This window comes from Elephas maximus, chromosome 8 (genome assembly GCF_024166365.1).
Source record: "Elephas maximus indicus isolate mEleMax1 chromosome 8, mEleMax1 primary haplotype, whole genome shotgun sequence".
Taxonomy (NCBI): domain Eukaryota; kingdom Metazoa; phylum Chordata; class Mammalia; order Proboscidea; family Elephantidae; genus Elephas; species Elephas maximus.
The window spans coordinates 7,068,283-7,081,534 of record NC_064826.1 but is presented as its reverse complement, the minus strand read 5'-3'; the positions used below and the strand labels follow the sequence as shown (position 1 = coordinate 7,081,534).

Below are 13,252 nucleotides of genomic sequence, written 5' to 3'. Positions count from 1 at the left end.
GGCAGTGAAATTATTCTGTGGGATGCGGTAACGGGGACACATGACATGATATATTTGTCAAAACCCTTAGGACTGTAAATACGAAAAGGGAACCCTGAGGTATACTATGGGCTTTAGTTGATAACAATGTAGCCATATTGGGTCACCAGCTATAGCAACTGAGCCACAAGGATGCAAGATGTCAGTTACAGAAGCCCTGTATGAGGAGGTAAGGGCCACAGGGGAACTCTGTTCTTTCTGCACAGTCATTCTGTATGCCTAAAACTGCTCTGTAAAGTAGAACCTAGTAAACACACACACACAGTCAGAGGCCAGCTCCCCACTTCTGGCAGGGAAAACAAGGGAGAGTCCAAGATGGTGACAAGCACTTCAAAGGAAGCCTGGGTCTCAGTAGCTCGCCCAGAAGAGGGGTCCAGCCAGTCAGAGGCATGAACAAAAGCCTCAGAGAAAAAGCCAGGTGCCACTAGGGCCTGGTTCAGAGGTAGGAGGAGCCCCAAATGGGGCTGGAGAGGCAATGGGTGCCCCCCTGTCATGGACTGAATTGTGTCCCCCCAAAACGTGTGGTTTCCAGTATCGTGTGATTGTCCACGGTTTTGTCACCTGATGTGACTTTCCTAGGTGTGCAAATCCTACCCTTATGGTGTTAATGAGATGGGACTAGAGGCAGTTATGTTAATGAAGCAGGACTCAATCGACAAGGTTAGGTTGTGTCTTAAAGCAATCTCTTTTGAGATGTAAAAGACAGAAGCCAGTGGAGAGAGATGGGGACCTCATGCCCCCAGGTCTGGGGTCCCTGCGCTGAGAAGCTCCTAGTCCAGGGGAAGATTGATGACAAGGACCTTCCTCCAGAGCCTACAGACTGAGAAAGCCTTCGCCTGGAGCTGATGCCCTGAATTTGGACTTCCAGCCTCCTGGACTGTGGGAGAATGTGTTTTGGTTTGTTAAAGCCACCCACCGGTGGTATTTCTGTTACAGCAGTACTAGACGACTAAGACACCCCGAGGATGAGCCGGAATCCCCAAAGCTAGCATCGGGCGGGGCACACAGTAGGGGTCCATCAGATATAGTGGAGTGAATGAATGAATGAATAAGAGTCTGGCTTTGCTCAGAAAGTAATGGGGGGGGAGTCACAGGGATTTCTGGAGGTTTGTCCTTAGCTGAAGGTTGCTGTTACCTGCTCTATGGGATTGCTGTCAAGCTGCCCTCCCCGCCCCGCCCCTCCCACCTGCCTCTATAAATGCCAGTCTGCACTGGAGAACCATGCATAGGCTCCGTCCCAGCAAGGAGGCCTGCTGACAGAGGTGGTCTCCTCCAGGTGGTGTGCATGCCAGGAGGGGCCTCTCTGTCCCCCAACCCCTCCCACTGTAAATTCACCTCAGTCGTGTCTTCCTGGCCCCTCAGTTACACCAGCCACCACCACCTGTGCTTCCTGTGTCTGCCCAGTGCTTGCGGTAGAGGGGGAGGGGGCATTTTTGTCCCAGGGTGTAACATTGTGGCAACTGGGGGCAGCACGGTGATTTGGTTAAAGGGGGAGCTTTTACAAAAAGCCCTGGCTGGGAAATAACCCACCAGCCCAGGGGCTGCAGCTCCCAGATGGGGACTGGCTGGGGGCCTGGAGCTGGCCCCACCCTGGACAAAGGCCAGCCTCCACCGCTCCCTCCTCAGGTGCAGGTCAAGGCGTGAATGTAGGATCAGCACCACCCTGTCTAGTAAAATTGTCCCCTGAGCCAGCACTAGAAGACGCAGTGTTCATTAGCAGCTCATAACAACCCTTGAGGAAGATGTTGTTAGGTGCCATCAAGTCCATTCTGGCTCATAGGGACCTTAGGTATAACAGAAGAAAACCTTGCCTGATCCTGTACCATCAATATGCTTGAGCCCATTGCTGCAGCCACTGTGTCAGTCCATCTCATTGAGAATCTTCCTCTTTTTGCTGACCCTCTCAAAAAAAAAAAATTTTTTTTTTTTTTTTCTACCAAGCATGACTTCCTTCAGGGACTGATCCCTCCTGATAATGTCCAAAGGAGTAAAAGGCAGTCAGCCTGGAGCACCTCCAGCCCATCCCTGCCCCCAGGACCCACAGTGCCCTCAGACTTCAGGTTCAGCCACTTGTCCCCAAGCCAAGCTGGTTTTCCTTGCAAATGAGGGTGACCTCACTGGATGGCCACATGGCTCTGTCCAGCTCATTCTAGAGGGAGAAGGGAAGCCCCTGAAGGAGAGAAGGAAGAGGAAGAGTAGCCCCCAGGCTGTGGGAAATGCCGGTGCGGTAGGGGGAGGAGGAATTCTTGGCGCCCCTTCCCACTGTGTTACAATGAGCAGCATTTCGGGCAGGGGACCCGGCTCACCGTGCTAGGTAAGACAGCGCGCCAGGTTGGGGGACTGCTCAGCTTGGAGGACCCCTGAGCCCCAGCCCTGGGCGGGGGCTTCCAGGCAGAGAGCTGGGGCAGAAGAGCTGCTCTGGGCGGCGGTTTGCTCCGCGGGCTGCGGGGCTGTGTGAACAACGAACCACTCTATTTTGGAGAGGGGACCAAGCTAACTGTGTTGGGTAAGGAAGGCGCCCGGAAGTCCCCGGCGCTCCGCGAGCGGGTGGGCAAAGACCGGATCCTCCCGGGCTGCGTGGGGAGCTCCGCCTGGCCCTGGTGTCCGGCGCGGGGTCGGGGGAGACCAGGGGCGAGTCCGGGACAACGCCCAGTTTTTGTCCCGGGACCCGAGACTGTGAGAACAGACCCCAGTACTTCGGCTTGGGCACTCGGCTGACCGTGCTGGGTGAGCGGACCGGCCGAACAGGCTGCGGCTGGGGGCCCAAGGCGGGGAGGAGGGGGTGCGACAGTGGGGACCTCAGCCTCCAGCCCCTGGGTGGACGAGGGCCTGTCCAAGTTTTTGCACTGGGTCGGACAGCCGTGAGCAGATACCCAGACCTTCGGCGGAGGCACCCGGCTGACCGTGCTGGGTGAGCATTGGGCCGCTAAGAATGGCCTTTCGGGGAGCCCCAGCTGCGCCCTGCCCCTGCATGACCTGGGGCCGCAGTCAGCTGAGTGGTGGGGCGGGGAGGGACTGCAGAGTGGCCGGGGGCCGCTCCTGTGTAAGGGCACCCTGGTCCTTCCCCTGCCTCGGGGATAGAAGACCTGGGCTGGGATCACCGGAGTGGGGACTGCTGGGGCGGAGGGGAGGTGCTGCGGCAGGGGCTTGGGGGAGAAGGTTTGCATGCAGGTTTGCACACTGAGCTGTGCCCCTGTGCTCCTATGAGCGGTACTTCGGCCCAGGTACTAGGCTCACAGTCACAGGTGAGATGGGGTCCTGTGGCCATCCTGCACCCAACCCCTCCCCCAGCCTGCGCATCCCACGGGGTTAAGCTGGGAGGGGGCTGGCCAAGGTGGCGATCTGTGGGGTCAGCTCTGCAGCTTCCCCTCCCCCTGCTCCCTCCCTGGATTCTGGAACGACTTGGAGGGCTGGTCAAGGTCAAGGAGACTAGGGCAAGGGTGGCTTAGGGTCTTTTTTCCTAAGGAACTTCGGGGCAGAGTAAGCTGCAAGGAAGGAAGAATTCATGAGGCCCCAGGAGTGGCTGGACAGGAGAGCAGGATGGAGGAGGGAAAGCTGGTCCGGGGAAGGGCAGGAGGGGCTGTGACTGCTTCACAGACAGGGACAGCAGGGACAGGTCCGGGGCAAAAGCAGCAAAGCCAGCACCCCAGGGCAACAGACAGGGGTCATTGAGGGAGGGAGGGCACCCTTGAACAGGGATGAGGACAAAGGGCAAGAGTGGAGTAGGAAGGCCAAAGAGACAGGAGTCAGTGAAGGAAGGACTCAAACAAGCCCAAGTTTGGGGACTTAGGGTTTAGAAGTATGGGTTTAAAATTAGATTTGAAAACCTCTGCCTGCCTCTCCTGGTGGTGCAGTCGTTAAGTGCTCAGCTGCTAACCGAAAGATGGGTAGTTTGAACCCACCAGCAGTGCCATTAGCGAAAGACATGGCAGTCTGCTTCTGTTAAGACTGCAGCCTTAGAACCCCTGCAGGACAGTTCTACTCTGTCCTATAGGGTCACTATGAGTCAGAATCAACTTGACAGCATTGGGCTTTGGCTTTGGTCCCCTCCTCAGCCCAGATTGCCTGGGTGGGGTGTACATCAGCTAAGACAGGGTTGGCCAGAGCAGGGGAACAGCCTGGCCCTGGGTGAATTTAGGGGTCCCGTGCCACAGTGGTTAGGAACCAGCTGCTAACCAAAAGGCTGGCAATTTGAATCCAGCAGCTGCTTCTTGGAAGCCCTATGGGGCAATTCTACTATGTCCTGTAGGGTCTCTATGAGTCAGAATCTACATAATGGCAACGGGTTTGGTTTTTGGGTTCCCCATAGATATACCCACCCACCCACTGCTGTCGAGTCGATTCCGACTCATCTCAACCCTGGTGGTATAGTGGTTAAGTGCTACAGCTGCTAACCCAAGGGCCGGCAGTTCGAGTCCACCAGGCGCTCCTTGGAAACTCTACGGGGCAGTTCTACTCTGTCCTATAGGGTCGCCATGAGTCGGAATCAACTCGACGGCACTGGGTTTTTTGGGTGTTCATAGATATACGCCTGCCTGGACTCTCCACCCTTGCATAAAGTACTAGAGTTCAACAGGCCAGATGACACAGGAGCCCCTTTGTCCCAAAGCCACATTAAAATGCAGACCATCTGCCTGGGTGGTAAGGACAGTCTCACGAGGGTGTGAGGACATTAGAGCTGGGCAGGGGCTTAGACATCACCTGTGATGAGGACGCTGGCCAGAGAAGAGACTTAATTCTTTGACTACAGCACCAGGATAGGGCCCTGGTAACAACCACAGGAACAACCCTGATCCCTGGTGGGAGCTGGTCCCTAAGCTGGATGCAACAGGCTGAGCTGGAACACAGTGGGCCAGGTTCAGGGGGATGCTGGGCTCTGGGAGTCCCCAGGACTTGGCAATCAAACAAACGTGGGTCCCCACCCCCACTCTTTCATGCTCAGTGACATTGGGCAAATTAATCTGCATGAACTCCAGATCCCTCTACTATGAAATATAATTAACGGCACTACCACTTACTATCACTGTAGGGATTAGGGTGCCCGGTCTACTGCATGTGGCATGTCCAGTGACTGGTGGGTTATTGTAGCCGGGTGCTTCCCTTCCCCTTCACTGGAGGGGAGGGGGGTATGAGCCCAGTGTCAAAGTTGGGCAGGATTTGGAAAATGGAGAAAAAAATGGAAGGGAGGGCTATGTTTGTGTGAGAGAGGTGGGCTGGGAGGAGAAAGAAAAACTTCTCAATGTTGTCTGGGGCTAGTCCAGCCCAGCAGGGTATATACAGTAGGAGTCCGCTGGTGTCCACAGCTCCGCCCATGGAGTCAGGCCCCAGCCCCATAGGGACACCCAAAGGTGGAAGGGTAACCGAGGAGCAGGCAGATGGTTTCAGGGTATGGTGGGGCTCCTGCGTCTGTTTGTCCCACCATCAGTAAACATCTGGGGAAGAAGCACTCAGGGCCTTGGAAGTCTTTAATTTTTACAGCAAGGACTGTGCACATGCCAGGACAGGGGTTGAAGGAGTAGGCTCTGTGGTAGCCCTGCAGGGTGGTGGTTCCAGAGCCAGGTCTTTGAGATCAGAGAGCAATGACCAGGGTGGGAGCAGAAACAGGGATGGAGCCAAAGACTGTGGATAGAGGTGGAGCACACCCTTGGCCCAGGGCCAGCCAGCAAACCTCTGCAGGCACAGCAGCAGCTAGCAGGGTGGGGAGGAAGCTAACTGGAGGGGAGGCAGGACCTGACAAAGTGCAGTCACAGCTCACAATGAACACGTGTGGGGGTGGGGGGAGGGCTTGCTAGAAAATTACCAAGAAATCCAAGATGGTGGCAGCATAGCTTGGAACCCAGGGTGGGCCTCTGAGATGGGTCCTGTGGGACTGCAGGGGTCACAAGCCCACTAAGCTGGCCCTGGATGAGGTCACACCCATAGAAATGTGAATTGTCCCTTAGAACAGTGTTGTTCCATATTCCAGGCCAGACTGTGTGCTCGTAAGGAAGAGACCTCTCCAATGCAATAAAATTGCTCAGAAACAGAAAACAATCTATGGAAAACAAAGGATAAACTGGGCAGAGACCAGGACCCAAGGAAGGGAATCAACCAAGACAGGAGGCCCCATGGATGTGGACTTGAGGGAGTCCAAAAAGGAGGCACCTGGACAAAAATTGTGTCCAGACAACTAGTAGCTCTGATGAGCTCCAGTGCTTATTTAGGAAGCTTGCTAGGAGGGAAAGTATGAAGTTAGGAGACAAAGGGACAAACAGGGTTGTAGAATCCCTGTGTTTGAGACAAGGGGAGGTTACCCCTCCCCAGGCAGGGGTCCCTGGGGACAGAGCTGGACATATACCACTTTGGGGAGAAGTGGAGGTGGACAGAGTGTGTCCGTGGGGTATGTGGACAAGATGGGCGAGGACAAGGGAGGGCAAGAACAGGGCAGGATCCCAGGACAGAGGTACTGCTCATCACTGTGCTTTGATGTGACCTCAACCCCACCCCTCACACACACACACATACACACACATACACTAACACGTAAACACCCATTCACACTCACACATACACATACTCCCACACTCTCACACACACATACATACACATACACACAGACACTAACCTATGAACACACATCACACACATGCACACACATGATACACACACACACACACGGACATACTCACTTGTGCACACACACACACACGGCCTCTACCTGCCCCAGAGCCCATATGGCTCTCTGACCAGACCTGCCTCCTTCCCTCCAGACGACCTGAGCAAGGTGACCCCACCCAAGGTGGCCGTGTTTGAACCCTCAGAGGCGGAGATCTCTCGCACCCAGAAGGCCACCCTCGTGTGCCTGGCCACCAACTTCTACCCTGACCACGTGGAGCTGAGCTGGTGGGTGAACGGCAAGGAGGCCCGCAGCGGGGTCAGCACGGACCCACAGCCCCAGAAGGGGTGCACTGGCGTCAGTGACTCCACATACTGCATGAGCAGCCTCCTGAGAGTGTCGGCTGCCTTCTGGCACAACCCACGCAACCATTTCCGCTGCCAAGTCCAGTTCTACGGTCTCTCGGCCGAGGACGAGGACCAGTGGGACGAGGAAAACAATGGGCCCCTGCCCGTCACCCAGAACATCAGCGCCGAGGCCTGGGGCCACGCAGGTGAGACACAGGACAGGAAGGACAGGGCAGCTGGGTCTGGCCGGTGCTGTGGCCTGGGCTTCGGTGGTCTGCAGGCTGACAGGCTTTGCTCTCCTGAGACAGTACAGCCTCTCACCCATCCCCCCTTCTCTTTCAGACTGTGGCCTCACCTCAGGTAAGTGAGCACTCCCCGCACCTCCCACATCTGTGCGGTGTATGGAACCTGGGGAACCTGGGGGCACTGGGGTGGGGGTGGGGACCAGAGCTACCTGCTCACAGGCTGCCCCCCCCCCAGTGTCCTACCAGCAGGGGGTCCTGTCAGCCACTGTCCTCTACGAGGTCCTGCTGGGAAAGGCGGCCCTGTACGCTGTGCTGGTCAGTGCCCTCGTGCTGGTGGCCATGGTAAGGGGCCAGAGGTGGGCGGGGGCTATTGGAGGGAGGAGTGGGATTGTCGGGAAGTACAGGGGGACCTCAGAGCCTACTCTCAGCCCTGACAGCCCTTCAGTAAAGTGACAGAGGGGCTCTGGTGGGGAGATAGGCTGCGATTGGAGCAGAGATGCCATCAGAGAATGGAGGTCCCTGGCAACCACACTGCCCACAGCCCCTGGGGCTCTGACCCTGCCCCTTCTCCTCAGGTCAAGAAAAAGGACTCCTGAGACAAAAAGCATCCAAACGTGCCTCCAGAGAAGCTCCTTCCCTCACCCTTGCCTGAGCCTCCTCGCTGCCCCCTTGTGCTCCCTGAGAGTCCTCTCTCCACCCCCCTTCCCTTCCTGCACAGACTCATGCCCCCTCTCTGCAGAGATGAACCAATAAAAATGGCATGTAGCCTGGCCGTGTCTCGGGGGCCTCTGTGGGAGCTGCCAACCTCTGACCACTTTCTGCTTTTAGGAAGACACCATCTTCGGGCCGTGATGGACCCTTCTCCCTGGCCAAAGCTGCCTCCTAGAATCCTTCCCACTGGGGGCCCCAAACCCCAGTGTCCAGACTGAGCCATCCAGGCCCCCAAGGCATAGGGTTTATCTAAAGGGGAGCTGGGATGGGAGGCCCCATAACAAGGAAGTGGGGTGCACACAGGTGAACCTCACCTAACCAGCACAGGATAGGGACAGGTGCCTCATACTTTGGAACTCCTGGGCATCTCTCCAGCTCAGACAGAAGTGTCATTGAGGGTGCAGTTAGTTGTCCCCCATGCCCATCTCACCCCTCCAGCTCATCATTTAGGATTGGACTAGCACTGAGCTCTCCCTGTGTGTCTATCTGGGTTAGAATCCTCAACAGAGCACACACACACACACAAAACCTAAACCAGTTGCCATCGACTCCGATCCATGGCGACCTCATGAGTGTCAGAGTAGAAAGAGTAAATCACCAGGCCTTTCTTCCAAAGCACCTCTGGGTGGGTTTGAACCACCAACCTTTAGGGTAGCAGTTGAGGGCATTAACCATTGCACCACCTAGGAACTCCTAAGGAGGGTGCAGAGGTGAGAAAACGGACACGTGAAGTCTGGAGAGGAGGAATCCCCCCACAAGGCAGGGCACCCGAGCCAGGCCCTGGGGGGAAAGTGAAGCAGGGGCAGGGGAGGGTTCTTCTACAGGACAGCCAGACCATCCCAGTGTCACAGGACAGCCAGGCCATCCCAGTGTCACAGGACAGCCAGGCCATCCCAGTGTCGCATGGCCGTGGATCTGCTGGCTGGAGACCAAGCTCTCGTGATGGTCAGAAGCTACAGAGAGAGGGGAGCACTACTATAACCTGACCCTAGGAATGCCAATAAATTACCTTAAACAAGCCCAAGCCAGAGTTGGTCCACCTCACATGCACAGAAGGGCCAGGTGTGACTGCTGATTGACTTCAACAGAAGATGCAGCAACAGAGGAATGAATCAGAAGGAAAATCATCACCCAGACCCCATTCTGAAGCAAGAGGTCCAAAGAGAACCACATCACCTCCTGTTTCCTGGTCACCTTCTAGAATTTTCTCCTCCCAGTACTGCTGCACAGCCGCCATCTTGCTGCCCAAATCACATATAAGTCCTGCTTCCCAGTAGCTTGGGGAGCTGGATCTGAGGAACTTCCTCCCCGCTCCTTGCTCTGCACATTGCAATAAAGCTACTTTCTCTTTCTCAAAGACCGGTGTCTAGATCAGTGCCAAGTCTGAGTGTGCTGGACAAGGACCCACCTTCTAGGGTTCGGTAACACTACTTCAGGGACCCTGAGGGGAGGAAGAAGGAGATAGAGAGACAAAAGGGTAGGACCATGAGGGCCCATGATCAAGTGGTCGAGGAGGGACATTAGGTGAGAAAGGGCACCACACTGGGAGACTCAGCCAGGCCTGGTGTGTGTGACCCACTAACACGCAGGACCCTAGACGCAGGCACTGGGGGAAGAGTCCACCCGCAGGTCAAATGACCAGTCAGTCATGAAGCTAGCTGCACAGGCCAGGCTCTTTCCTCCTGCATGTTCTCTGTGAGCTTTCCTGAGTCTGATTGCTCAGCACACGGTGACCCTAGAGCAGCTGACCTGGCTCTGGGCAGGACCCACAGTGACAGCCAGAACAGGCTCTGTGAGTCCTGTGTGTGCAGCGTCCAAGGCGAGGAAAGGGTCAGACAGAGCCTGAGGCCTGGGAAGATCCACACAAGTATGTAGTGCCTGTGGCCACGGCTGCCCCCAGACTCCCCAGACGGCAGCAAGGCCTTTTATTTGTCATTGCTGCGGTTGATCTGCTTGTGGAATGATGGCCAGAAAAGTCCCGAGACCAAGAGGAAAAATGTTGGGCCCTAGACCAGCACCCACAAAAGGAGTGCCCTCGATTCCACAGTCTTACAGAGTGGAGGCACAGGCAGGGCACTACTGAGCCTCCACATTGGAGCTTTGTAGGCAGTGCCTTGTGAAGGATGGGGGTGGACAGCTAAAGGGACAGCAAGTGCCTCAGGTGGGCAGGACAAGGGTGCTGGAGGGCAGAGAGAACAGGACTGGGAGGGTTTGCTGAGCTGACATCCTACATGGGGATATCAGGCAAGGGCAGGGTGGGTAGAAGTAGCGACCATCTTCTTGGAGTGCCGGGAGCACAGGCCGTAGTAGTGGTGGGCAGACATGGGGGAGCTGCTGGTCGGTGTACTTCCTTGGGTTTGCAACAGTGATGAGGGGAGGGGTGGTCTCATCTGAAGGGGAAGCGATTATAGTGGAGGGTGACAGGAAGGGGAGATGATAGAGCTGAGAAGGTTACCAATGCCTCTAGTCCCCACCCACAGCCTACCTGACCCTGAGAGGGCCCCTCTCCACGTATTTTCAGCTGTCTTCACAGCTCTCCCAAGCAACATGGCCCCAACATTCGCTCACAGGCCCTGGGAGGTCATCTCTCAGCCTTGGCCTCTTGGTCCAGAAGTCAAGCGTATCCTTCTAGACCAAGGCCTGACATGCATGCGTTCTTCCTTGGGTAAGCAGAGCAGAGATGAGTCACATGTAAGGTGCTCAGAGTGGGTATGATATGACCCACAGCGAAAGGGGTGCTAACCAGTCTGGAAGCCGGGACAAGAAGACATAGCCCAGAATACACAGCAAACCCAGACACTCAGCCACACCAGATAGGGGGCTCAGAGGGAGTTTCTGGGTAGAGAGGGATGCCCGAAATGGGAGGCACTAAAGACAGTCCCCATTCCTCTGGGCCACCAACCTGTTTTAGCTTCAAGGCTGACCTAGCTTCACTCCATCAAGAAATCATGAGCAGTTGTAGGGCAGAACAGGGGCAAACAGTGCAGGCACGGAGCAAGCTTATCTCAGAGACCTAGAAAAACCTAGAAGATCGTCTGGTCCTCAGACCCCACCAGTCACAGCAGGACTCCTGGGACAGTGCTCGGGGGGGGACCCCCCCCAACTCCATGCCCTTCACAGACTCATACGGACCTGAGGAGGGGAAGGGAGCATTCAGCTGGCCATGTAATAACGGGAACTTCCTGGTCAGGGCCCTGAGGTCACTATCACTGTCACCTGCCCAGGAGAATCTTTATGTCAGCACCAGTATCCCCAGAGACCCTATAGCCCCTCCTCCTGCCATGCATGTTGCCAGTTGCAGGAGGCTGGTGGTAGGGTGGAGAGGGACTGCCGGGCTGTCCAAGGGACAAAGAACTTTCTCTCTTCCGGATGTATCTCAGAGAGTCTGAGAAACTGGGGAAGAGTCAGAGAGAGAAGAAAGAATACTAGGATTTAGAATAAGAGAGGCTGAGATAGGGAGATGGATCCTGATGCGTCCTTCCCCTAGTTCTCCTCTGCGTGACCCAGGGAGAAGGGGCCAGACCAGCCTCAGCCCCTCACTGCTCTCTGGGAGGTCGACATGCTCAGTATGCACAAGCGAGTGGAGGATGGGCATGAAGCCTCTCCTGAAGCTGTGTGTGTGTTTATGTAGGGGTGCTGGGAGGAGCTGTGGGGATCATGGGGTGGCCTAAACCCAGGTCAGTCCTTAGCATCGTCCCTGGCCTGTGGGTAATCAGCCCCTGCTCCTCCACTGGCCTCGTTGTGAGCTTTCATCACCAAGCGCTCATTTGCCATGTCCGCAGACCTTACATTGCACCCTCCCCATGCAGGATAAGAAGATCACCACGTGCCAACAGCATTAATTACAGCCTATCATCATTACTTGTGGCAGGCTCCCAGAGTTTCCAGAAAGGTGATTTCTGGGCCTTAGGACCCCTAATCATGGGATTTGACTGTCCTGTGCAGGCCAAAGCACAAAGTCTCAGTCTACAGTTGGGTATCCTCCCCTCCTGGCTTGAAGTCTTTCTCTTCTTAGGCTGTTTTTTTGCTCATCTGGTGCCCCTGGGTTCCTTTGCACACCCTACCTCTCTGCCTCTCCCTCAGGTTATGTGACAGTACTTGGTCCTGCCATGGGTCATCCCCTCCAGTGGACAGCATGTTCTCTGCTCACTGCCCCATCCCCCCTGCCCAGTCCAGCTCTGTGTCTTCCTCATCCATCTCTCTCCTTGCGTTGGGAGCACTTGGACTCCCAGGAGGCCCTGGGGGAGACGGAGACCCAGAGTTGAGTGAATGGCATTTGTGAGCTGCAAGGATCTAAAAAGGAGCCCCACCTGGGACTATCTCCCCAGAGGTATCATCAGCTTGCTCTGCAACACTTCTCAGCTGTCCTCCTCAAGCATGAAGAGTGATCTTCCCACTGGGGGCCTGCATTCCAGGGCTGCTGTGGGCTCAGCCCTCACCCCATTCAGACCAGGCTCCTCAATGGTCCAATAGGGTCCTGGATATGATGTCACCTACCCACAACCAAAACCCCTTCTCTGCACCCTCAGTACCACAGTGGAGCTCAATCCTCCCTGGATCTTAGAATCATGGGCACTTTGGGTGCTAAAGAAGCATAAGGGAGAATGAATCCCTTCCAGCCAGGTTTGAGCTCCCCAGGGGCAGAGACCCTGCTGGGCAGGCCACCTTATCCCTGAGCTGCTCTGAGAAGAGTGCAGGCCTTCTTAAGAACCCATGAACTTCACTGTAGCATCCCTCATGGGTGGTAATTGAAGTCCTGGCAGAGCCTGCATTAGACAGTCAGTGCCCACCTTCAGGCAAGAATTTACAAATCACTAAGGGACAGAACAGAAGCCTACAGGCTTGAGTCTGCAGAATGGATGAAGTGTGTCATGGACAATGGGGCCATTGTGATAAACAATGTGGCGTGTGGAACCAGAGGTCTGGGTTCTAGCCTCAGTTCTGCCTCTTGCCAGATGTGTGACCTTGGGCACAATTATGGGACCACCTCTGAGACTCAGCTGTCCTTTCTGTAAAACAGGCTCTACCATAACAAGCCTGACTTCATAAGGTGGTCTTGTGTTATTTAATCCACACAACATGTAAAGCTCACAGGAGAGCATCAGGAAATATTGGCTCTTATAATAATAATCATCAGTTTGAGGGGTCTCTTGAGGCTAAACATCCCCAGTTCTCTTGTTTTGTTTTGTTTTGTTTTTTTCTCATATGGCCCAGTTTTGAACACTCCCTTTGTCCTCAGGCCAGCCATTCTCTTCTGAAGTCATTTGTGTATGTTCGTATCCCTCCACCTCCCTTAAAGCATGGCGTCCAGAGCA

General features: G+C 55.4%; 1 gene segment (V, D, J or C); it reads left to right on the top strand.

Moving 5' to 3' along the window:
* The first annotated feature begins 178 nt into the window (after positions 1 to 178).
* LOC126082135 (T cell receptor beta constant 1-like) lies at positions 179 to 7,996 on the top strand. The segment is given in 7 exon segments: positions 179 to 208; positions 2,183 to 2,261; positions 2,551 to 2,766; positions 6,789 to 7,187; positions 7,324 to 7,341; positions 7,462 to 7,568; positions 7,802 to 7,996. Coding segments are annotated over 7 exon segments (870 nt in total).
* The last annotated feature ends 5,256 nt before the right edge of the window (positions 7,997 to 13,252 follow it).